Source organism: Aethalodelphis obliquidens, unplaced genomic scaffold (genome assembly GCF_003676395.1).
Source record: "Aethalodelphis obliquidens isolate GAN/ISIS:26980383/991018 unplaced genomic scaffold, ASM367639v1 scaffold66, whole genome shotgun sequence".
Classification (NCBI taxonomy): Eukaryota; Metazoa; Chordata; class Mammalia; order Artiodactyla; family Delphinidae; genus Aethalodelphis; species Aethalodelphis obliquidens.
In genome coordinates, this window is record NW_020838010.1 from 2,519,749 (window position 1) to 2,546,988 (window position 27,240).

At 36.6% G+C, this 27,240-nt stretch overlaps 1 protein-coding gene across 6 annotated transcripts in view; it reads right to left on the reverse strand.

The window, feature by feature from the left end:
* Positions 1 to 302: 302 nt before the first annotated feature.
* The window catches only part of ACSL4 (acyl-CoA synthetase long chain family member 4), a 77,502-nt gene continuing 50,564 nt past the window's right edge, over positions 303 to 27,240 (reverse strand). For 4 of the 6 annotated variants that reach the window (XM_027089443.1, XM_027089438.1, XM_027089444.1 and 1 more), the window contains 7 exons: positions 20,988 to 21,127; positions 20,026 to 20,198; positions 17,872 to 17,946; positions 13,598 to 13,789; positions 11,923 to 12,037; positions 8,606 to 8,763; positions 471 to 3,158 (listed from right to left, as the gene is read on the reverse strand). In XM_027089443.1, coding sequence (XP_026945244.1) covers positions 3,001 to 3,158; positions 8,606 to 8,763; positions 11,923 to 12,037; positions 13,598 to 13,789; positions 17,872 to 17,946; positions 20,026 to 20,198; positions 20,988 to 21,127 — 1,011 coding nt within the window. In that variant the 3' untranslated portion in view covers positions 471 to 3,000. Of the gene's footprint in view, positions 3,159 to 8,605; positions 8,764 to 11,922; positions 12,038 to 13,597; positions 13,790 to 17,871; positions 17,947 to 20,025; positions 20,199 to 20,987; positions 21,128 to 27,240 lie in introns of all 6 variants that reach the window. The other 2 variants (XM_027089441.1, XM_027089440.1) reach the window with 1 other exon arrangement.

Here is a 27,240-nt window from a genome sequence, read left to right on the forward strand (position 1 = left end):
TAGCCTAAAGGTAACAGTTACCATTTACTAGCACGTACTAATAATGCACACAACATGACTATGTTTTGTCCCACAGTATCAGTGCTGCAGAGGGATTCTACTCTATTAACTGTACGAAAGTTAACAGCTTTGGGTTCAAATCCTCCAAACTAATGGATATGATTTATACAACCCAGGTTATCTGCTTAATGCGATTCTATAAACCTAGAGAGGAGGACTTTTGAAATATGTGTTTAAAAGTTTGGCTAGTATTCTTCAAACTTGCATGTTTTATCTTGACGCATAATTAAGCACAAACTGGCTTGATAACGTGGGTGGATTTATTTCTTAAGAACAAACGAAGCTTTTCATCAAGGAAAACGTGAAAACCTAAGTAACAATCCTGCAATCATGCATTTTAACAGAAAGTAGAAATATGAATACATTCTAATTTGTAACTACATTTGAAAATTAAAAGTTCTCTCCAAATCCCAAATACCACACAATCTTTAATCTGTTCTCATCTTGTTACTCCAGAAACATCTGTCACATGCTATCAAGAAAACAGAGGCAAGGATTATTAATCAGTCTTTATGGCCAAAGAAACATTATTCTCCTTAACTTCTGACTTTTTGAATCATTCATGTGTATCTCAGTTCCAAAAAGTGACACAATTATACCTCCATTCCAGAAAAAAAAAAATCAATATGAATATCAAATATCAAGGAGGCAAGGTACTTTCATGTAATTAAAGCAAAGTCACAAGTGTTCGTCTTAGAAATGTACATAATTGCAGGAAAATTTTTAAGTACAACTTTATTTGATGGCTGACATGTAATAATAACAGTGAACAATTCAAACAGGTATAAAAAAGGTAGGATCAAAATCTTTACGCTCAAATACTTGAAAAGTCACTATGAATATGGAAAGATCTGTTTACATAAACACGTATATTTGCTGAGGAAAAATCAGGGGGTAGTGGCATCTCCCTGGTCCGTTAACAATATTTGGATTTTCGCAAAGAATTAGCAGCACCCAACCTTAAGTGTTAATTACGCGTTTCTAAAGGACCCATACAACAGATTAGTTGGCAGTGTTCTAGCTTTTGGGAGATGGGAGCGGGTGAGGGTTCAAATATCTGAGTACGCATGCACTCACACATTTAAAATCACCATTCCAAAAGGAGGGGACTCACATACTGAAAAAGTCTAAGAACATCATCCTTAGAGGATCAACAGTGGGCCAGAACAGTGGAAGCTGAATAGTAGTCTACTTGGTAAGAATGGTTTTTCACTCTTAGAAGGCAAGTTGGGAAGAATGAGAATACTCACATACACATAACTCAGGGAGACCTTGCTTCAAATTTTACATTGCAGAACACTGAACATTCTTTACAAAAACCTCCATTCTTGCTTATAATAACACCAGATGATTTTTCCTTTATACCACCATATACATAACATTTAAATATTTTCTTTATAAATATTCTAGAGCAAACAGAATGTGTTTTGTTGCAGTGGTGGCCCACATCTGTACAAAGCAATGTAAGCAACATATATATATAGGTATATATATATATATATATATATATATATATAAAATGACTAAGAAAAAAGTGCAAAGAATAACAGTATTAAGAATTTTTGTTTTTTTTTTTTACAGTAACTATGGTTCAAGTGTGAATACCTATCAGGGATATATAATCCCAGATTTTAATTAAAGATTCAAAAAGAAGCCCACATACCAAGTTACTGCACAAGTATCAGTCCCTTAGTGAGTAACTTCCCTTCTCCCAAATCCAGCATTTCCAGTTTCTGAACTCTTCTCAAACAGAAAAAAAGTGGTAACAGTGTGTTCTTCCCTTTAAGTTCCTAAAACGCATCCAAGTTAATTAATAATTCGGAGATTAAGTCAAGATGGTAGGGAAGTCATTCATCATAACCCGCTTTTGCTAAAATTAAAGCAAAATGAAAGGCTTTTGGTAATACAAATAATTGACCAAGAATCAAATCAGCAACAGCAAACAGACCTTAAATTACAAGTGTGATTTAATACACTTTAAAATCAATCCCTGCTATCAAAGATAAGTTCAAAGTCTAAATCCTCTCCCTGGTTCAGTGCTGTGCAAGGGTTGGAATTCTAAATACTTATGATTTCAACACCTTTTCTAACAGAGAAAATGCTTCCTGTTAAAATTTGATTAACTTTCTATTATTTTAACTCTTGGTTTGTCTTATTTTGAACAAACAGAAACGCAATGTTCAGCATTTTTTAAGATGTACTTTTACTCTTAAGTCATTCAAATAATTACAGTTACTGATTTCACATCTCCAAGTTTCAAAAAAGCAGTTGAATTTCCCTTTAAATATATTACTAGATATTTTTTGGTGCGTTTATATTGTTTCATTCTTACTTCAGGCACTGTAATTATTCACAATATTATAATGATTCTATGTGTAACCTACACAACAATTATGAATGCTAAAATGGTTTCCAAGGTATTACTTGATTCTGTATATTATGATTCAAGACAAATGGTTGGAAGAGAATTTTAAAGCCCTGCAGCACTTCTGCTTTGAGTAGTGTTAATATATTTTTTTGGTCATGCTTAATATTTGAGCATCTTCTGAACTAGGAAGACAATAGACATTGGAAGTTGCAAATTTCCTCAAACTACATTCTACTCCAGCTCCAACTTATTTTGTTCAACATTAAATATTTTTTCTTTAATGAAACAAGTATATCTTAGGCTAATTTTTAAAAACAGGAATTTTGCTCTAAAATTAATAACACAGCTACAGGGAAATAACTTTTCAGTTTCAGCTTCACTAGAACTATGCAAAACTAAGTCAAAGTAGACTCGGCAACTATTTTAATCACTTTGGGTTTTGTTTTTTTATTACCATGACTTTAGAATGATACACTTTACATTCTAACAGACAGCTCAACAAGGCTGAAAACTCCAGAACTGAAAAACCACCAGGCCGCCTCCTGCACAATTGTAAGTAAGAGAACAGCATTTTATTTGCCCCCATACATTCGCTCAATGTCTTTGAGGTAATGGTTCTTCAGTTCCTTCCTTTTCAGTTTGAAAGCATCAGTGACCAAACCAGTTTCAGGGGTCCAGGGCTCTGGGCTTAAGCGAACCTTGATTGGAGTTTCAAATCGCTCCAATTTCACTGAAATGAGAAAGGGGGGGTAGGAATGAGGGAGAAAGAGGGAAAGAGAGGGAGAGAGAGGGGAAAGAAGGGGGAAGAGTGACGAGGGTTAGGAAAATAGGGGCGAGTGGGAGAGAGAGAAACAATAAAACATGAATTTTGCAGGATTCACCTAGATGATGCAGGTGATGAGGCAAACTTAATGGTATGTTAGAGTTAATTAATGATACCACCACCTTACAATTTCATTTTCTATTTCTCAAAGTACGTATCAGTTGTTTCAGTTGAATGGTTTTGGACTATGCAGCTTTTTTTCTAATATATATGTAGACACCCTCCTCTTCAGAGTCTTTCTATCTGTTGCGCCTTCTGCCTGGGATGGCCTTCCCTGCTGTAGTTGCATGGCTCACCTCACTACCCCATCCACGTGTCTGTTCAAATGCCACCGCCTCAGAGAGGACTCCCTTGACCACTCCTAACAAAACAGAAGTCCCTTTGTCTCTCTGTATCCTCTTATGCTATGTCTTCTTCAAAATACTTATCACCACCTCATATATTATATATTTATGTCACCTACTAGAATGTAAGCTCCATGAAAGCAGGGGCTTTGATCTGTTCACTGCCATCCATAGGCTACACTGAGCCCTCAAGAAACATACATATTTATTCATTCATTCTACAGAAAATTAGCCTCTAGACAACTGTTCTTCGTAAGCTTTATTGTAATTCAAGTAAGAATCAAAAGGGGGGGTTGTGAGTTTCATACTCTTAAATGATATAAGAATTGACGCAGCACATATTGGATTTGAGTTAGACAACACAACACGTTGAAAGAAATGTAAGAAAATGGTGAAAATAAGGACATAGAAGCAATCCATACAGTGCTCAATAATTTTAAATTCAATAAATTATATTCAATGAAGTTACTTATTATTAATACAAGGTCATCCTTAAAATTCTGAAGGCCTACTAACTGTAATGTTAATCTACAGATGAGCTTTATTTTATATGCAATTATTTAAAATAGCAATTTCGAAGAAGCAAACATCTGCATGTTTTAAAACTACTGCTAAACAGCCTAGGTAACCTGAGAAACAACTTGGTTTCAGTGATAAGCACAAAGAACTCAAATTCAATGAAGTTTTTGTTCTAATGCTAGTCTGAGCTTTATGAAAGCTTGGGTGAATTAGCGAGTTTCTCATTAAAATAAGAGAAAAATATAAAGCTGGGTGCGAAAAGTAATGTTTCAAATTACTTAGAACCAACTTCCTAAAAGTAACGCCTAAAAAGGTAATAAAGGAATATAAAACTTGTTCAAATTAACCATATCTACTCTGATGATAGATTATAGCTCAGTTATACAGAGGTGCCTGAAATAAGGTCACATTTGGATCTCAAGGGAATAGTTAAATTCTCAAATACTGATCTGGCTCCGAAACCTTTTATTTCATATTACTTTACCTACTTACACAGGTCGTATTCCAGAAACACTGACAACAATGGGACAAAGCAGGTACGTTATTTCAATTGCGCACAAGGAAATTAAGCATTTTTTTTTAATGCTGCATTAGAAGTTTCGTAGTTTTGGAAACTCCTAAACATTAGCTAGTACCACAAGCTATAGAGAGCAACGGGCAATCACACAGTTTCCTATAAATTAAATAAATTTATAAATTGCAAACAAGTGAAAAAGATTAGGGGAAGAAAAAAACAAAAACAATTTTAAACGTGGCATTTTATCAGAATTACCTAGGACATTATGAAATGTGACCTGCAGGTGGCAGCAAATGTCAATTTTTCTAGCCACTGATAGTTGTCAAATCACCCCAAAACCATTATTTTGCATTCTTATGATACTATCTATACCTTGCACTTATATTTAAAACATGAAGAGGCCTGCTATGAACGATGTATGATTTCAGGCAGATTTAACTGAAAACAAAACTATTTTATACTTTTTGGCCTAAGTCTCTGAAATTATAATTTGAAGCAAAAGGTTAGCAAAATAAATCTTCTGTGGCACACACGAGCTTATGAGTTATTTAGATTTAGCTCATGATTAGTGTTCATTATCCAAATCATGAATTGTTCCATTTCACGCCTCAATCCAAGCACAGGAAAGTTATGTAGGCCTAGCAGGTCCTAGAATTGTATTCCATTTTCCAGCCTGAAAAACTTCCCCCACTGTTGCTTTTACACAGGTGAATATTCAATGACAAATTATTCAGGTCACATTCTGCTCCATTAGTACGTTCAGAGAGTGACTAAGAATAACAGCCTATTGGCTGAAATACTTTTTTTTTTTTGTGGTACGCGGGCCACTCACTGTTGTGGCCTCTCCCATTGCGGAGCACAGGCTCAGTGGCCATGGCTCACGGGCCCAGCCGCTCCGCGGCATGTGGGATCTTCCCCGACCGGGGCACGAACCCGCGTCCCCTGCATCGGCAGGCGGACTCTCAACCACTGCACCACCAGGGAAGCCCTGAAATACTTTTTAAAATACTACATTTAAAGAAAAAAATGAGGATTTGTATCAAAGAAAATTCTGGAAGCCTGGTGATATTAAAAAGTGTGATATGTCAATAATACTATAATTAACAAAACCAACTTTAAGAAAAAAATTAAGTTACTGTCTTTATGCTTATACAGTAACTTACTTTGCAGATTATGTTAATAGGTAACTGCTATTTAAAACTTTACAGTGACCAGAGTTAACCAGAAGAATGTTCTTCTTGGGGAAAATAGTTTTTCAACTTCAACTTGCTAACAAATGTTACAAACTATATTTTTTAACCAAAATGGAACCCAAGTAGTTAATTTAAAAAATAAATAATAGTAGCCTAGTTAGGGAAACAGGTGTGCTCATGTATCTCTGACAGGAGTATAAACTAGTCCAGTTTTTCTGGGGGGGAAGAGGGAGTTATTTGGCAACATAAGGGAAAAAAGCTTTTAAAATATACATTTTTCTTGACTCAGATAATCCATATTAAGAAAATAATTACATAAGAAAATAAATTAGAGTAAAAGATATATATTCTATTTGTTTACAGTGGAGGGAAAAAGTCTAACAATAAGGACTTAAGTGGACACTCCTTTACTGGAATACTATTTAGCTTAAAAAATGGTAATTCAATTCTATATCTACTGACTTAGAAGAAAGTCGATGACGTTGGTAAGTTAAGTATATATAACAAAATGTAATGTCACCACCCAAAGGTAACTACTATCAAGTGATTTTTACTTCCTCCTTTAAACTTTCTGTATTGTCCAGTACTTTATAATGAATATAGGTATCTGTAATCAGAAAAATGACATTTTCATTTTTTAGGAGGGAAAAGCAATAGGTTAAAACTAGGTTAATCGCTTCCAATTAAACATGAGTACACAGTTTATCTCTGCTCCCCTGGAAAATAAACAGTTTAAAAATAATTTTTTAAATTCAAAAGGTATTAACCACAAAGGAAAAATAGAAATGAGAGAAAGAGGACACTGGGTGAGAAGGCCCAACAAAATCTTAGAAGACCAAAAGCAAACAGGCCAGCAGTTAACTGACTGGGAGCCAAGAGAGCTAAAAGCTAACTGCCCACATCGAAGAACACCAACAAGAGGCAAACCAACCTCCCGAGCCCGTAGACAGAAGCTGAGGGACAGAAGCCAGAGATGAGGGGCATGCTGAAAAAGCAGGGCTGGCCCTCATCTGTTCAGAGGATAGCTCTCCCTCATCCTGCTCTTCCCCAACCAGGCTGGAGATAGATTTACCTTTTGGAAAAACTGAACTAGAGAGACTCTGGACTCAGGACACTTACAATAGAGGGAGGGAGTAAGGCTGAAAACCTAAAGGTTCAGTGAGGGGAAGACCTACCCACCCCAGCCCCAGCCCCCTTCCAATGCCCTTTTTTTTTTTGGCTACCAGAATATTGGCAGTCATGCTAATATCTCCCAGGTAAGAGACTGCAGAAGTCTCCTCTGGAGAAGTGGAATGACTCAAGACACTAACATTTGAATAACTTTTCAGTGAAGCCCAGCAAGCTTTCCAAATAGCTTTTTAGAACCTCATTCTCAAATATGAATGGCCAGACAAGGATCAGCAGATATATGCAAGGCCAACCAAAGCAAGCAGGAAGTGGAACTTGAAGGAAACAGAAACGATAACAGGAGAAGGAAACTTCATGAAAGGAATCCCTTCAACACCCTCGGAGGATGACTGCATCCATGAAAGAGCAACAGGATGCTATTAAAAGGACACTAAGAAAGCAGGAAAGAACTCTTGAAATTCTGATATTGGAAGTTGGAAGCTCGATAGACTGAGGCAATGATAAAGTTGAGGGATCTGCCAGAATATAAAACAAAAAGGACAAGATATAAAGAAGAGGTGGCCCATATATATACAGTGGAATATTACTCAGCCATAAAGAGAAAGGAAACTGAGTTATTGGTAGTGAGGTGGCTGGACCTAGAGTCTGTCATACAGTGTGAAGTAAGTCAGAAAGAGAAAAACAAACACTGTATGCTAATACATATACATGGGATCTAAAAAAAAAAAAAAAAGGTCATGAAGAACCTAGGGGCAGGACAGGAATAAAGGCGCAGACCTACTAGAGAATGGACTTGAGAACATGGGGAGGGGGAAGGGTAAGCTGGGATGAAGTGAGAGAGTGGCATGGACATATATACACTACCAAATGTAAAATAGATAGCTAGTGGGAAGCAGCCGCATAGCACAGGGAGATCAGCTCAGTGCTCTGTGACCACCTAGAAGGGTGGGATAGGGAGGGTGGGAGGGAGACGCAAGAGGGAGGAGACATGGGGATATATGCATATGTATAGCTGATCCACTTTGTTATACAGAAGAAACTAACACACCATTGTAAAGCAATTGTACTCCAATAAAGATGTAAAATAGATTACAAAAGAAAAAAAAGATAATAAAATTAGAGGATGAAAGTAGAAGGTCAACAACCATATAAAAGTAGTCCCAGATAAAAACATGAACACAAAACTCAGAGGGGAAAAGCAATGAAAGAAAAGCAAACAAACAACAAAAGGTAAATGGAGATTTCCCAGAACCACAGGGCAGAGATCTCTAGACTGAAAGGGCCCACACCAAGTAAGTATATGCAATGATAAATGATGAAAGATTCACACCAGGGCACATTAGTATGAACTATCAGAACAAAGATGGACCATTGCAAACACAGAGTAGATGACCACCTAGCAGGGATGCTGTGACATGCGATAAAGAACTAGTTAGGTTATTCTACCATATACCATTTAAAGATCCTTCCAACATGGAAATTCATTATGTATGTTTAGGAGGCAGGTTTTTTAAAACACAACATAGTAAATCGACTATACTCCGATAAAAATTTAAAACAAACAAACCAAATAGACATCTTGAAGAGTGTAATGCACAGGACCTCATTAAATAACTTGTAGGGACATCAACAGATAAGCCACTTCTTACTTACTGGTATTTGCAGCTTCTCTGATCTCTTTCAGTATTTCAGCTTCCATGGCAGGGTCATTGCAGATATCAACCCAAGTGCCTTCCACCCCTTTCTGTTGTGCCAAAAGCGTCAACCTCTGCTGATTGGGAACCACAAAACTTATCACATAGGACTGGTCACTAAAAAATTAGAAAATAAAACAAACTGGAAATTAAAACATTAAGGACAATTATTCATAAATTATGCAAAGAAATAGTACACATAATTCTGAATATATTTTTCTCTTATTTGTTACAGCTTCATTAAGAAGTAATAAAGCCCATAGTGCTGTCATAACGACAGACACATAGAAAGCCCAATGATATAGAGAGTCCAGAATAAATTTTATTTATTTTTATTTATTTTATAAAATATAAATTTTATTTATTTTATAAAATATAAAATATTTTATATTTTATTTATTTATATAGAGAGTCCAGAATAAACCCTTGCATATATGGTTAAATGATCTTCAACAATGGTTCCACGACCGCTCAGCGGGGACAGTCTCTTCAACAAGTGGTATTAAAAGAACTGGATATCCATATACAAAGGAATTAAGTTGGACCCTTACCTTATAGCACATACAAAAATTAACTCAGAATAGATCAAAGACCTAAATCTGTAAGAGCTAAAATTATAAAATGCCTAGAAGAAAACATAGGGGAAAAGATTCATGAAATTGGATTTGGCAATACTTTCTTAGATATGACACCAAAAAGCACAGGAAACAAAAGAAAAAATAGATGAAGAGTACAACAAAAATAAAAAATGTTCTGTGTATCAAAGGTCACAACAGAGTGTAAAAAGGCAATCTATGGAACTGGATAAAAATATCTGCAAATCATATGTCTGATAAGGGGTTTATATCTAGAATGTATAAAGAATTCCTACAACTCAACAACAAAAACAACAACAAAATAACCCCATTAAAAATGGGCAAAGACCTGAAACCATAAAACTCCTACAAGGAAACATAGGGGGAAGCTCTTTTGACATAGGTCGTGGCAATGACTTATTGAATTTGACACCAAAAGCAAAGGCAACAAAATCAAAAATAAACAAGTGGGAGTATATAAAACTAAAAAGCTTCTGCACAGCAAAGGAAACCATCAACAAAATGAAAAGGCAACCTACAAAATAGGAGAAAGTATTTGAAAATCATATATGATACGGGGTTAATATCCAAAACACATAAAGAGCTCATACTACTCAATAGCAAAAAAAAAAAAAAATCAATTAAAATATGGACAGGGCAACTGAATAGACGTTTCTCCAAAGAAGACACACAGATGGCCAACGGGTACAGGAAAAGGTGCTCAATATTACCAGTTATCAGGGAAATGCAAGTCAAAACCACAACAAGATATCACCTCATACCTGTTAAAATGGCTATTATCAAAAAGCCAAGAAATAACAAGTTTTGGTGAGGATGTGAAGAAAAGGGAAGGGAACCCTTGTGCACTGTTGGTGGGAATGCAAAGTGGTACAGGCACTATGGAAAACAGTATGGAGGCTCCTCAAAAAATTAAAAATGGAACTACCATATGACCCAGCAATCCAACTTCTTGGTATAAATCCAAAGGAAATGAAAACAGGATATCAAGGAGATATCTGGTCCATGTTCATCGCTGTATTAGTCCATAATAGCCAAGATATAGAAACAACCAAGTGTCCATCAACAAATGAATGGATAAGGAAGATGTGGTGTATATGTTCAGTGGAATATTACTGAGCCATGAGAAAGAGATTCTGCTATTTGCGATAAAACTGATGAAGCTGGAGGGCATCATGCTAAGTGTAACAAACCAGACAGAGGAAGACAAAAACTGCATGGTATTGCTTAAATGTGGAATCTTAAAAAAAAAAAAAAAAAGTCAAACTCATAGAAACAGAGAGTAGAAAAGTGGTTGCTAGGGGCTGGGGGTGGAGGCTGATAAAAGGGTACAAACTTTTAGCTATAAGATGAATAGGGTCTGATGATCTAATGTGTAACATGGTGATTACAGCTGATAACACTGTATTGTATAATCAAAAATAAGAGGGAAAAAAATTTTAACGAGCAAAGGACTTGATTAGACATTTCTCCAGAGGTGATATACAAACGGCCACACAAGCAGATGCAAAGACGCTCAAACGTCACTAATCCTTAGGGGCAAGATATCCCCTCAAACTCATTCCCGTGACTATTATAAAAAAAATTTAAAAAGTAGAAACAAATGTTACTGAGGATGTGGAGAAATTAAAACCCTTGTACACTGTTGATAGGAAGGAAAAAAAAATAGTGCTGCCATAATGGAAAGAGTATGGCAGTTCCTCCGAAAATAAAAATAGAACTACCATATGATCCAGCAATCCCACATCTGGGTATATACCCAAAAGAATTGAAAGCAGGATCTTCAAGAAATATTTGAATATCCATGTTCATAGCAGTATCATTCACAATAGTCAAGAGGTAGAAGCAACCCAAGTTGTCCATTGATGGATGAATGACTAAACAAAATGTGGTCTATACATACAATGGAATATTATTCAGCCTTAAAAAGCAAGGAAATTCTGACACATACTACAATGTAGATGAATCCTGGGGAGCATTCTGCTAAGTGAAATAAGCCAGTCACAAAAAGACAAACACTGTATGATTCTATTTATTCAAGGTAGCTAGAGGAGTCAAATTCACAGAAACAGAAAGTAGAATGGTGGCGGCCAGGGGCTAGGTGGGGGGAGGGGAAATGGGGAGTGGTTTAATGGATGTTGAGTTTCATTTTTGCAAGATGAAAAGTTCTGGAGGTTGGTTGTACAACAGTGTGAATATACTTAACCCTAGTGAACGGTACACTTAGGATGGTTAAGATGGTAAATTTAGGTTTTGTGTTTTTTTATAATTAAATTTTTTAAAGGGAGTAATAAAGCCCAGAAAAATAAACCATATTAACACATAAAGAAAGAAAATGGTTCAACCTCTCAGGTTTTTTTATTTAGAAAACTTGTACTAGCTGTGTTACCCTCTCGGGAAAATGACCTACGCTAAATTTCAGTTGTTATGGATGTTAAAATGAAATAACTGCTGTGGCATAGCTAAGTATTTAGCAAGACATAGTAGGCAGGTAGTCCAGTAAATAGTTAAAATGCCTGGATTATCTCAAATGACCTTTAAGCTGTTGAATTCAAGAACTTTCATAAATTTCTAACATTCCCCAACTCTGAAAGTTGGATGTTTCCCTTATGATTATATCAATTTTTTCCCAATTACCCTTTTACTGTAAGTATATGAAACACAAATGCAACTTTAAAATTACCTTTTGGCAAAAGCACAGATGTTGTCAATAAGTGGACAGTTCTTCAGTGCAGCTTCTACTTTCCCAAGAGACACATATTCCCCTGCTTGTAACTTCACCAGATCTTTCTTACGATCTGTAAGTCATGAAGCATGTTATGTTATCCATAGTACATTGATTAAGGTATGTCCAATTCTGATTTTCTTTCAGTCTCATCACCTTAATCTTTATTTATAAAGATACTTCTTTTAAAATCTTGTTATATCTAATGTTTGCCCAAACACATCAGTTAAAAAGAAAATGCCTAGTTAAAGAAGTACTGGCTAAAATGTTATATCCTACACCAAAAGCTTTAATATCTTACTATAATGTTTAATATTATCATGAATTTAATAGAAGGAACAAAGACTTTGGGGCATTAGATTTGAATGGTAGCTCTGCCCATTACTAGCTATGTGATCCTAGACATGTCATTTGACCGCTCCAACCCACAAATTTTATCAGGGATAATGATGCCTACCTCATACTGGCATGTAGCACAATGTCTGACATACAGAACAGTCAATAAATGTTAATTCCCCATTTTCCAGATTTGTCATTATCTTGTTAAAATGACAGTGCACTAACAACATGCTGGCATAGGTTGCCTTACATCCTTTGTGTGAGTGCTGACTTGCCTACCCATAGGCTGGGAACCCAGTACACATGCCACCGGAGCCAGTCTTTGATTCCAGCACAATTAAGGATCAAGGGGAAAAAGGCGGTGGTGGTGTAGGTGGGGGAGTTACTGGTTCTAGACTGAGCCGTGTTTCCTGGGAATTTCCCTGGCAGATCAAACTTCTAGGCGAAGAACCAATTTTCCCAGGAAATCTCTAACTATATTCAGGTCACATATGGGTCCAGAGACAGACTTAAACGGACCACTAGAGATAATGACGGGAGAAATTTTATGGCTTGAAAAGGATCTGAATGGGACCCAACAGAGTGGTCCTTATCGGCTAGTCAAATTTTTAACTTTTGCCTGATTAAAATGAATAGTGTAAGGGCTATTCTGGAGTAGCTTTGAACTTAGTCTATTTCAGTAGGCTCAATAAGGGCAGTGCCAAGCCAACTGACATTCTCAGAAGAACAGATTAATGTTGAGGACTGATATTATAATTTTCTAAGAGTCCAGGCTAGTTAGAGTCCTATAAATGGCCACTAGGGAAAATAACATGTCCACAATGCTTCTTGGGTGGGGAGGTAAATGGTGAGGAAGGCCTAGAATAGGGTATGTTACAGGAGATGGTTATACGGAACCAAATGTATCAACAGTTGACCAAAAGAAAACAAAACAAAGAAACAAACAAAGAAAACCTCTTCTGAGCAATTTTTGTTTTCTCACTGCCAACTGCTATTTTCCTGCCCACCCTCCCTACCCCAATGCTGCTTCTGCTACCACTTAGTAAGGTGCAGGCACTGCCCTGCTCTAAACATTTTACATGTAACAACTCATTTAATCCTAACAAAACCCCTACCAGGTCAGTACTGTCATCCCTATTTCACAGATGGAGAAGCACAGACCAAAGTTAAATAACTTTTCTGAAGTTTAAACCAATGGAATCATCAACCCTATTAATGACCTGACCAATATTACCTTTCATGTATGTGGAAGTTGCAAAAACTGAAGAAAAGCACAAAAAGAGAATACACTGACCGATAATCTGTAAACACCCATCGGGATGGAATTCTCCAATATCACCAGTGCAGAACCACCTTTGGCCATTTTCGTCCACAGAGTAATCCTCAGCTGTTTTCTCTTCATTTTTAAAATATCCCATGGAGATATTCTGTCCACCGATTACAATTTCACCTCTGGGGTTTGGTTTGTCGTGAACTGTATAACCACCTGGAAGTCAAAAACAAATTAGTTATTGTTCTAAAACAAATTTACTTGTATTAATTCTTAAAGATCCTTTGCTACTATTTTTCTGCTGATCAAATTTTACTTCACTTTACGGGAGCATATTAGTTAATATTTCCCAGGATCATAAAATTTCACACTTAGAACATCATTAAAGCTTAGGGTTCATAGAGTTCTGTTAAGATAAAATCACCCCCAAGAAGGGTAACACTTGAAGTTTTTAGAAGTAAATTATTCATATGTTGATATCAAATGTGTTTCAGATATATTCTAAGGTTTTAATCAAAGAGCATAGGTAGTTATAAATTTAAAGCTATTCAATATTTCAGTATGACAAAACCCATTGTACATAAAACATTAAACTCATTATATAAAGCAAAGGTTCTTTCACAGCAAGGAAAACTCCAAATATGGACCCACTCTCCAAAACTGACATTAAAGCCCAGTACCAGAAAAATTAGAAAAATAAAAATTAAAGGCAGAATTCTCCTTACCAAGTTTTACAATATACCTTGTTTCTCTGATTCCACTGCTTAATAAATAACCCATTTAGTAAAGCAATATTGATGCTGATGCCCAGTACACGTAGACACACACTCCCTATATTTTTAAGATTTTCATTCTAAAATTGGAAGGGCATTACCATGGGAGAAAGGAGGACTTATTCCCAAGATGTAAAACGCTTGGGAATAAATTTGGCCTTTCAGTGTGGTATTTAAAAAGGAACGGTTGTTTGCTCATAGAGCACCACAGTAATGCACACAATAAAAGTCACATAGGAGAAACACTTTTTGAAACTTCAAATTTATGTCAGACAAAGCGCATTCATTTTCTTGGGTTCACACAACCTAAGGGATGTGTCCTACAAGGTAACTGGTCCTTTAAAGGTTCAGTCTATGGCTCTTTACAGACAACAATATTGTACTATATTCATCAGACTTGTTTAGAGACTAAAACTTAACTATCCCACCCACTAAAAAGGAAATTATGTAATGTAATAGAGATCATTTTACAATCATATTACAACATGTAAATGTATCAAATTAACATGTTGTACACCTTAAATTTACAGAATGTTGTATGTCAAATATACCAAATTGAAAAATTAAAGAGGGACTTCCCTGGTGGCTCAGTGGTTAAGAATCCACCCTACCGACGCAGGGGTGACAGGTTTGATCCCTGGTCTGGGACGATCCCACATGCTGCAGAGCAACTAAACCCGTGCACCACAGCTACGGAGCCTGCACTCTGGAGCCTGCGAGCCACAACTACTGAGCCCGCGTGCCACAACTACTGAAGCCCTTGCGCCTAGAGTCTGTGCTTCGCAACAAGAGAAGCCACCACAGTGAGACGCCCGCGCATCTCAATGAAGGGTTGCCCCCGCTCGTTCCAACTAGAGAAAGCCCGTGCGCAGCAACAAAGACCCAAAGCAGCCAAAAATGAATAAATAAATAAATTTAAAAAAATAAAAGCAAATCTTAAGCTTTTTAATTACTCTTCCTTTATCTGGCATGGCTAGGCTATTAATTATTTTGCAGTTAATGAATATGTTTAATATTTTTCACAATTTCATCATAGGAAGACTGCTTTACTTTTGCAGATTATCACCAGTGTCTGTAAAGCACAGGTTTCCTCTAAGTGGCTCGCCTTCTGCAGTTACTTATAAAAATTAAACTATACAAATAGCTGGACAATTGATTATCAACTATAAAAATGTTTCCTGGGGGCAATTGGGATTGACATGTATACACTGATGTGTATAAAACTGATGACTAATAAGAACCTGTAGTATAAAAAAACAAACAAAAACAACAACTAATTCTAAACTTTCTTTGGGTTATTTGTATGGAAATATGTTAATATAAATGTTTCAGACATTACATGAAATTTCTAAAAATCTTCTATGTTCTGGTATAATGTTATAAGTCATAATTCTAGTTATTACTTTAAAATGTATATCTCAGAAATAACTAAATTTCCTTGTCAATTGCATGATTATGAACTTTCATCAAATCTTTAACCGTGGTCATTTTTAAGTCTTTTGTCATTTACAGACAGTCTGGGTGTACTCTGATGCTTTTGCAAAAATGTTCCTATAAAAGGGTTTCATCTTCAAGGAATTCATGGAAAAGACTCTGACAGGTACAGGTTTCTGGTAACTGACTATACTGCTGAACTGAATGAATAAGCATTTTCAGAACTCTAGTGGAAAACTGATGAATTCATAAAAGTGCTAACAAAAGATCAAGATGAAAAAAAAATTAATTACATGGTACTGAGTGAACTGATGAGGATGATTATAATTTTTGTGACTTTCTTTTTGAATAAAAAAAAGTCCCACAAGGACTCAGAGGCAAAAAATATACAAATCAATTTTCACTGCAAAGTAAAGGAGCTGTTACAGTGGAGGATTACTGGACTGAATGTCAATATTATGACGTAGTATGAGTGTGTTTCGTGTTCGGTAATTGCAATCGTTGTTGCTTTTGTTGTGGTCATCCATTTACAATGCTTGGTGTCAGTTTATTTATCTCGTGTAAAAATAAAATACAGTGTGTGTGTGTGCAAAAAAAAAAAAAGCTGGAAAATTCCAAAATACTTGAAGGTTAAATGGTTCTATTCTAAGCAATACATGGATCTTGCTGTCTGTATGTGAACTGAATAACATGCACAGTGACCAAGCAAAAACAAAAAAAGAAATACAAATTATCAGGTCTCCTCAGATCTACTGAATGAGTCTTTCTGGACGTAGGGTCCAGGAATCTGTGTTTTATCAGCTTTCTAGATGGTTCTCATGCATGTGAAAGAGTAGGAACCACTCTTCTATATGCCAGGTTCTGTGAAAATCTGTCCCCATTGCTACATCCTCTGTGAGGTTATAAGGCCATATAGATAAGACAGGGAGTAAAGAAGGTAGTTTTTGAAAAGCCAGTAAAAAATTACTTAATATTGTTTACATAATGCTGTTTGTTAACTTCCTCCTTTCACTTAGTTGTTTGGAATAGCAAATAAGTGAGTTTAAGGTGCACTGGTGAATTAAATGCAAAACCTGGATTAAGTTTTAGATGTTCTTACTCCTTGTTCAGACCCAATCCATTCTTTTTATCTTCCTCCACAAGGTTCCCATTTGCCTCGAGTAATCCAGTGGAACTGTTTTTGCCTTACTAAACTTCAGGATGTACCAGGAGTCAGGTCCAGGAAAATGTCTTCAAAATAATTCTCTCCTTGGTATCTTTTCTGATATAAGATCTTGCCAAGAGCTTGTTCTCCACTGCAAAACCATATGGTGATTCACTGTTTACCAAAAGTTTGATTGAGCCAAACCAGGGATGTGACTTAGGAGACAGCAAAGTATGGTAGAAAGTGCATCAGTTTTAGTGTCAAACAGTTCTAGGTGTGATTCATGGTCTGCCACTTACTAGCTGTGCAATTAATGTCTCTGAATTTCAATTTCCTTGGCCATTGAATGTGCTGTGTGTTAAGTAATTCTTAATTTACTTGTTTGTCAGTCTATGGGTTTATTTGTATATGCCTATCTCACTACAAACAGCTGATGAAGTTAATGAAATAATTCACATCAAGTGTCTAGTCCTTTGCCTGGAACCTATAAGATATTTAATAAAAGTTAACTCTCTTTAAAAAAAATGTTTGCTGGGGTCAAGCTCTAAGACGTTGGAGGGTATGTGTGTGTGTGATTAGTCACTCTATCCCCTGAAAATATGGGGTTTCATTTCCCAGCCCAAACCTACTCACTAGCAAGATCTAGCTTCAAAAGATAGGATATACATCCTTCTCCAAATCCAGGGAATGCCCCACTAAGAATTTTTTCCTCTTTACCATCGAGTATTCCCAAGTTCAGAATCATCATGCCTAGATTCTAGAGATTTCCCTTTCCTCTTGGGAACCTAACGGTGTTACTGAAGAAAAAGAAAGCACAGGGAACAAGCAACAGCAAAGACTCGCTTGCTACCGCAGACAACCTAATGCTTTTTAAAAATGGAAGTCCAGAGGCTCGCGGTAGTTTTTAGCATATCTAGAAACACTAGAGCTTGTCATAAAATGCTTACCTTCCTGCCAGTCTTTTAGCTTAATTTCACAGCAAATAAGAGGGGCTCCAACTCTGCCAGTAGTATAGTCAGTAACTATAAGGGAAAGAGCAACGAAGATATTAATTAGTGTAACACATTTCAGACTCCCACTAATGTGATTACAGGAATATTAAAGTTGGAGCCAGATTCTGAAAGATGACAAAAGAAGAGGCCATAGCGAGAGGAATGCAAAGCATGACCATTTTTCAATAATTCAGCTTCATTTTTTAAAATTTATTTATTTTTGGCCACACCGCACAATGTGCGGGATCTTAGTTCCCCGACCAGGGATCGAACCCGTGCCCCCTGCGGTGGAAGCATGGAGTCTTACCCACTGGACCGCCAGGGAAGTCCCTTCAGCTTCATTTTAACAGTGTAATTGATTTCAATGTTGGTACACCATTTTGGCTTCTCATGGCTACATTTCAGATAATTAAGTATAAAAATCTGTTAAGGGAGGAGAGCTGGCTCCACCATTATCTACGTAGGATTCTGGTAAGACAGATTTTGATTGGAAGTCCTCCTCTACAACTCACTGATTGGATGTATAAATTGGACAAGTTGCTTAACTTCTCTAAACCTCCATTTCCTCATCTATATAAAAGGGGATAATAACAGAACCCATTTCATATAGGGATATGCTGTGAGGGTTAAATGAGATGATTCGTAGACAGTGCTTAACACTTCTTGGCAAAAAACAAAGTGTTTGATAAATGTTAGCAGCTATTATCCAACGTGATGATGATGATGATATTATCCTTTTGTAGTTTGTGATTATTGCTCGCAGTAATCAAGTATTTATGGACAACCTATTAGGTACCCAGCATTATATTAAACATTGTGAGGAAAACACATTAAAGGTAAGGAGACCCTGCCCTCAATGAGCTTACAAACAAACTACCTGGAGAGAAAAGCACGTGAAATAATTAGAGCACTTTTAAATACTAAACTGCATGGTACTGATGGTGAGAACAGTAGCACCTTGGAGACTAGAAAGATCAATGTAAGATGAAATGTCTGGGGAACACTTAACTGAAGAGTTGCACATGAGAAGATGGCTGTGACCAGATAGCAAAAAGGGCATTGCAAGAGAAGGGAACAGAAAATACAAGAGAGAGTAAGAAGATTGGCTTATTTGGAAACAAGAATCCTGGTGTGTACACAGGTGGCAAATAATGATGAAGAGCTACAACGGTGCCAGGTTAGAGACATCTTGAAAGCTACGTTCACCAGGTATGAAGTAGTGTTTGAGGTGGATGTGTCTAACAGAAGAATAGAGGATGAATCAGCAGTAATATAATAGAGGCAGACACAGCAGCTGAAAGGCTGGTACCACAGGGCAGTGTGAAGTAATAAAAGGTTAGATGCCAAAGGTGGCAGGCAGTGGAGGGAGCAATCCAATGAAAAAGTGGGAAGATCTGGTGAAAGTTAAAGATATTAAAAATAAACAATCAGATGACTTCAAAGCTAATGCCCTGAATGATTTTAAGGATGGTAATAACACTGTCAAACAATCTGGCAACGGAAAGATGGTTTTGGATAATGGCACTGACTTTGGACATAAGTTTAAAGTGAAAGTGAGATAGTAAAACGATTACTATACCGCATTGTTTCACAACCTAGGGTGATTTGCCCCTTAAGGGATATTTGGTAACATCTAAAGATATAATTCACTGTCATATTATCTGGCAGCTATCTAGTGGCTAAACATCCTACAATGTGCAGGAGAGCTCCCAACAATAAAGAATTATCTGGTTCAAAATTTCAGCAGTGCTGAAGTTGAGAAACCCTGCTATAGGCTGTTGAAAACAACAGAAAGCAAACAAAACACAAAACAGATACCTTATTCCAAGAGTGCAGTTCTCCGAGGAAGTGATCATTTAGAGAAAGAAGATTACAAGACCAGGGTGACAGAACTTTCAGGACTGACAATGTGTCATAAGTATTTACGAGGCTTAAAAATAAAGGGTACACATGACTCAACTACAAGTTTCTAAAACTAAAATATGTAGATTTTCATTGAATCTGATTATTACTTAAGAGGTATAAAGTTACCATGGTTCCCAAAGGCAATGCAAATTGGCCTTACCAGTAGAAATTAACATAATTATTTGCCACATTAAAAATGCTTACCTTCAGTAACTGTGCCAGCACCACACGATTCTGTCAGTCCATAACCCTGACCAACCGGGCAGCAGAAGCAGACATTCATGAATCGTTGTGTCTGCGGAGACAGGGGTGCTCCACCAGACAGCATCATACGGACATTCCCTCCTAGCAGAGCCTTCACCTTTTTAAATAGTATCCTTGATAAAAGGGGTGATAAATGATTTTAATATATGCACAGATTATTCTTGGTGACACACTAATTTATAGGCTCTGGAAAAGATTTCTCAACTTTGGTTGAACACCTATATTTCAGGATCATTGTGATAATGAGAGGTGAACAAAGCAACAACTAGTAACACACTGAAAAAAATGCCAGAAAAACTCTTAAAAAGGCAAAAAGAAAAAGGTATGGTGTCAGGAAACTACTTTGACACACAGTAAATGAAAGAAAAGGATGATGTCAAAGGAAAAAATGTAAAGTTACCTTTGGAACATTTAGTCATCCATCTTATTTCCTTTCCAGTGAAAAATGTTTCCCCATCTCAACTCCCCAGCACCACATTTAAAATAACCGTTATATTCATACACTTAATATGCTATTTTATGAATACAATAAATCAGAAACCTTCACGCCAAATAAATCTTGAAAATCACTTTTTTGAGTTAGAAATGGCATTTTTTAAACTCAATTGTCTTGACACAAAAGTCTACTCTAGTTTTTCTTCGTGAGACCAAATATTATAATTAGCTCTTAAATATCTACTCAATTATTAAAATTTGTTAATTTGCCACGATCAGAGTTCAAGGTCCTTTGCTTGCTATATAAGCAATGAGGCTTAGAAGTGAATAAAAGAGAAATTCAACGTCATGATCGTGGTGGTGATGCTCAAACTAAATTAACTTGTCATTTACTTACTCATCTTCCCGATGTAAAAACACAAAAAGATTTAAAGACTCAAACTACAGAGTCTATGAGATATACTTACAGATTGCAAAGCGGTGCATCATATCCCTTTTTGATCTGTTCCAATTTGTAATCATACCCTATCTTGAACAGAGTTTTCTGGATATAATTCATCTCTTGGACTTTGCTCATAACATTCTTATAAATTCTATCCATGATTTCCTAAAAGGCAAGCAACATATTAAATAATCTGAAAAGAACTACACCAACACTGAGACAGTCTTAGTCGAAAACACCTTATTTACAGTATCTTAGGTAAAAGTCTTTAGTAGAATGGAAATATTTATTATATTGTAGGATTAATTTCACTAACTTGTTCACTATTTCAAAAACACTAAGGACAAGTATAGGGGTTTCTTCAGTTCTACACACTGAGTTTATCTAAAAGTTTTAAAAAATTGACTGGAGAATAAATAGTTCATTCACCTATCACATAAAGATAATTTTTTTTTAAATTCTTTTCTTCAAATATATTCACTTACTCTCAAATAGCACTAAAACATCCAACTATGTTGAATCTAATCCTGATGTTTTTCTTACTACTACCTTGTGACTCTTACAGCCTGGCAGAGAGTTTTACAGTTTCTTAAAATTCTTATGTCCCTATAATTTAGGCATTTCTATTCCGTTTTAATAGAAGCTAAGATAACAACAACAACAACAAAAAATAGGATTCTTGTTCACAGCTCCTTGGAAAATTAGACGTAGGACTAGGTTTGGGATATACTGACTCCCAAGCTAATACATGCAAAACAGAAAACACCAAACAAACCAATAAAAGCCCCAACTATCACTAAATGATGTTTTCTTGGCATTACTTCACACAAATTAACAAGAGTTATTGCATAAAACACACCTATTTATAAATACCTAGTTTTAAATATTTAAAATAGCAATTAATGTAAATTCAGTTGTGCTACAATGAATAACTCTGTGGATGGCTCTTTCAATATTAGAACAGAGTCATTCACAAATGAGGACAGCAGAACCAGCCCTTGCATTATGCTAAGTGAAATAAGTCAGACAGAAAAAGACAAATACTACATGATCTCACTTACATGCGAAACCTAAAAAAGATGAATTCATAGCAAGAGAGAGTAAATTGGTGGTTGGCCAGGTCTAGGGGGCGGGGGAAATGGGGAGATGTTGGTCAAAGGGTACAAACTTCCAGGTGAATAAGTCTAGAGATCTAACGTACAGCATGGTGACTACACTTAACAAGACTGTATTATACACCTGAAAGTTGGTAAAACAATAGATCTTAACTATTCTCATCATAAACACACAAATAGTAACTATGTGAGGTGATAAATGTGTTGATTAACATTACTGTGGTAATCATTCCACAATATACATGTATATCAAATCATCACACTGTACACCTTAAACTGACACAATGCTACGTGTCAATTATATGTCAATAAAGCTGCGGGGGTGATGCATGGTACAATGTTGTTTTCTACATTTCCACAAAAGGTATCACTGCTGGATAACTGAAATCTTTGTTTATATCTGTGACTGAGAAATCCCAGAAGTTCCCTAAAAGGACTTCAACATCCTATAACTATCCTGCTTTAAAAAGTGTATGGAAACCAGACAAGGATGTCACAAAGAAAGAAACCTACAGGCCAATATCACTGATGAACATAGATGCAAAACTCCTCAACAAAATACTAGCAAACAGAATCCAACAGCACATTAAAAGGATCATACACCTGATCAAGAGGGGTTTATCCCAGGAATGCAAGGATTCTTCATTCAATATACACAAATCAATCAATGTGATGCACCATATTAACAAATTGAAGAAGAAGAACCATATGATCAACTCAATAGATGCAGAGAAAGCTTTCGACAAAATTCAACACCCATTTATGATAAAAACCCTCCAGAAAGTAGGCATAGAGGGAACTTTCCTCAACATAATAAAGGCCACATATCACAAACCCACAGCCAACATCCTTCTCAATGGTGAAAACCTGAAACCATTTCCTCTATGATCAGGAACAAGACAAGGTTGTCCACTCTCACCACTATTATTCAACATAGTTTTGGAATTTTTAGCCACAGTAATCAGAGAAGAAAAAGAAATAAAAGGAATCCAAATCAGAAAAGAAGAAGTAAAGCTGTCACTGTTTGCAGATGACATGATACTACGCATAGAGAATCCAAAACATGCTACCAGAAAACTACTAGAGCTAATCAACGAATTTGGTAAAGTAGCAGGATACAAAATTAATGCACAGAAATCTCTTGCATTCCTGTACACGAAGGATGAAAAATCTGAAAGAAAAATTAAGGAAACACTCCCATTTACCACTGCAACAAAAAGAATAAAATACCTAGGAATAAACCTCCCTAAGGAGACAAAAGACCTGTATGGAGAAAACTATAAGACACTGATGAAAGAAATTAAAGATGATACAAACAGATGGAGAGATATACCATATTCTTGGATTGGAAGAATCAACATTGTGAAAATGACTCTATTACCCAAAGCAATCTACAGATTCAATGCAATCCCTATCAAACTACCACTGGCATTTTTCACAGAACTAGAACAAAAAATTTCACAATTTGTATGGAAACACAAAAGACCCCGAATAGCCAAAGCAATCTTGAGAACGAAAAACGGAGCTGGAGGAATCAGGCTCCCTGACTTCAGACTATACTACAAAAGCTACAGTAATCAAGACAGTATGGTACTGGCACAAAAACAGAAAGATAGATCAATGGAACAGATAGAAAGCCCAGAGATAAACCCACACACACATGGTCACCTTATTTTTGATAAAGGAGGCAAGACTATACAATGGAGAAAAGACAGCCTCTTCAATAAGTGGTGCTGGGAAAACTGGACAGCTACATGTAAAAGAATGAAATTAGAACACTCCCTAACACCATACACAAAAATAAACTCAAAATGGATTCAAGACCTAAATGTAAGGCCAGATGCTATAAAACTCTTAGAGGAAAACATAGGCAGAACACTCTATGACATAAATCACAGCAAGATCCTTTTTGACCCACCTCCTAGACAAATGGAAATAAAAACAAAAATAAACAAATGGGACCTAATGAAACTTCAAAGCTTTTGCACAGCAAAAGAAACCATAAACGAGACCAAAAGACAACCCTCAGAATGGGAGAAAATATTGGCAAATGAAGCAACTGACAAAGGATTAATCTGCAAAATATATAAGCAGCTCATGCAGCTCAATATCAAAAAATCAAACCACCCCATCCAAAAATGGGCAGAGACCTAAATAGATACTTCTCCAGAGAAGATATACAGATTGCCAACAAACACATGAAAGGATGCTCAACATCACTAACCATTAGAGAAATGCAAATCAAAACTACAATGGGGTATCACCTCACATTGGTCAGGATGACCACCATCAAAAAATCTACAAACAGTCAATGCTAGAGAGGGTCTGGAGAAAGGGAACCCTCTTGCAATGTTGGTGGGAATGTAAATTGATACAGTCACTATGGAGAACAGTGTGGAGGTTCCTTTAAAAATAGAACTACCATACGACCCAGCAATCCCACTATTGGGCATATACCCTGAGAAAACCATAATTCAAAAAGAGCCATGTACCACAGTGTTCACTGCAGCTCTATTTACAGTAACCAGGACAGAAGCAACCTAAGTGTCCATCGACAGATGAATGGATAAAGAAGATTTGGTACATATATACAATGGAATATTACTCAGCCATAAAAAGAAACGAAACTGAGTTATTTGTAGCGAGGTGGATGGACCTAGAGTCTGTCATATGGAGTGAAGCAAGTCAGAAAGAGAAAAACAAATGCCGTATGCTAACACGTATAAGTGGAATCTAAAAAAAAAAAAATGGCTGTGAAGAACCTAGGGGAAGGACAGGAATAAAGACTCAGACATAGAGAATGGACTTGAGGACACGGGGAGGGAGAAGGGTAGGCTGGGACAAAGTGAGAGAGTGGCATGGACATATATATACTACCAAATGGAAAATAGATAGCTAGTGGGAAGCAGCCGCATAGCACAGGGAGATCAGCTCGGTGCTTTGTGACCACCTAGAGGAGTGGGATAGGGAGACGCAAGAGGGAGGGGATATGGAGATATATGTATATGTATAGCTGATTCACTTTGTTATACAGGAGAAACTAACACAACATTGTGAAGCAATTATACTCCAATAAAGATGTTAAAAAAAAAGTGTATGGTATACAAACGTCAAATCATGTAGTATACCTGACACTAATATAATATTATACATCAACTATACTTCAATTTTAAAAATCACCCCGAAAGGAAATAAACAAATTGCACCATGTGTACCCTACCAATAAATCATGTGTATGTCATTTTTTTAAAGAAAGTATGTTGGGTGGAAGAGAGCATATGGGAGTGAGACAGAAGTGTGAGAAGCACTTCCAGCGCTCCTTCCAACACTATACACCAATCACAGGCACAGAAAGGGCTTAATGAGTAAGGAACACAACACAGTTGCAACAAGTTGGCAGGGTTTATTGTTAGCACATTCAGTCACCCTTTACCTCAACCTAACATTACATGACGTTCGGTGGAGTCACTGCTCATCAGCAGCGATTTACTCTGAATTCTCACACTGTGAATATGTGACCATTACAATACTAAATGGATCTTTTATTCTCACTCAGGAAAGAAACAAACTCAGAAGATAGAATCTATCAAAAACAATTGTCAATAATAATATTTTTTAAAGGTCTATTTACAGACGAGTGGGAGGAGCTAAGGGAGCCAATAAGGTTTGGCGCAGCATCAATGGACTAGCAACACAGGAGGCCATTTACTATCCCTAGGTCTGAAGAAATAAGAGGAGAGAAGTATTACTGGACCCTGGTAGAGGATGGTAACCATGGGAAAGACCTGGTTAGAGCCAACAGGAAAGAGACTGTCTAATGAGCACCTGGCAACAAGTGCCACAAATCGCAGCCCAGCAGGGAGAGGCAAAGGCAGTAAGTATGCAGACTTCTCTCCCTGCCCTCTGAACTTTCATGAGCGCCAACAAGTGGCTAAGCCCTACCAGAAATCAGAAGGCAAGCAAGTCCTCCTGGTAATTCATCCACAGAACTTAGCCTCCCAAGACACAAAGTAAAGAAGAATGAACAATGGGTAATTAAAGGATACATAGCATATCAGCTAACTCCTGTTTATCTTTCAGGCCTAAATTCAGACATTACTTCCTAGACTCCTCGGCCCTTCCCGCTCCCTAATTACGTTCTCTGATACTGTTGCCTAGGAACTCCTGGGTAATAAATCCAACATATCGTTTCCCAAAACAAAACACAATCCTAAATAGACAGCCATAGTGGTTAAGTCTCTGCTAAGAGTTCAAGCTTTAATGACCACCTATGGGCTCTGTGACCTTCGGCAAGTTTTTGTTTTTTCTTCATAAAATGGGGATAACAGGACCCACCTAGCGGAGTCTTGGGGGGGATTAAGTGAGATGCTCCATCTAAAGCGCTTTAGCACAGTGTCTAGAACATACTTAAGTACTATGGGACCTATTATTACCACTGTATTATGCTTTTAATCAGAAGCCTCTCCTTTTAGTTTGTAAACTTGCTGAATTCTACGGCACCTGTAAATAAAAAAGCAAAGGCTACACTGATCTGTTCTAATTCTTTCGTTATTTGGTAATTTCGTAATTAGAAGCTAAAAAAAATTATCTTCCATCTGTAATTCTTAGAAAAAACTGAACACTTCATTGCATAATCGCAGGCTTTCCGTGTGACAAAACAATTCTTTGAAAGATACTGGGATAAGATGTAAAGTCTGATCACGATACAAGCAGTGGTGATACTCCCACTGGAGTTTCGGAAGCCTAAAGCGCTAGAATATATTTGATTATACAAGTTAGAAACACTGTGTTAAATATCTCATAATTTATCATTATAAGGCTATAAAATGTAACATCTTATTTTTATAAAAGGCGATATTTCACATAAGGATTTTGAATATCTAGAATTCAACTTTTTTCTCTGGGAGTTCTCTCAAATGACAGTTTCCTTACTCTTTCTTAGCCACCGTAAGGGTCAGGAGGCTTGGATTCTAGAATCAGCTCTGCCATGAATCAGCTCTGCAACCTTGGGTACACTGCCCCAGTTCTCTAGGATGGCCTAGGTTGCCTCACTTTTGAATGAAGTCATTAAACAAAATGATCTTTAGAGTGTATTCTACCTTTAAAATATTAAGACCAATTCTCAGACTAGGTAATTTGAGCTAGGTCAGTTTCATCACTTAA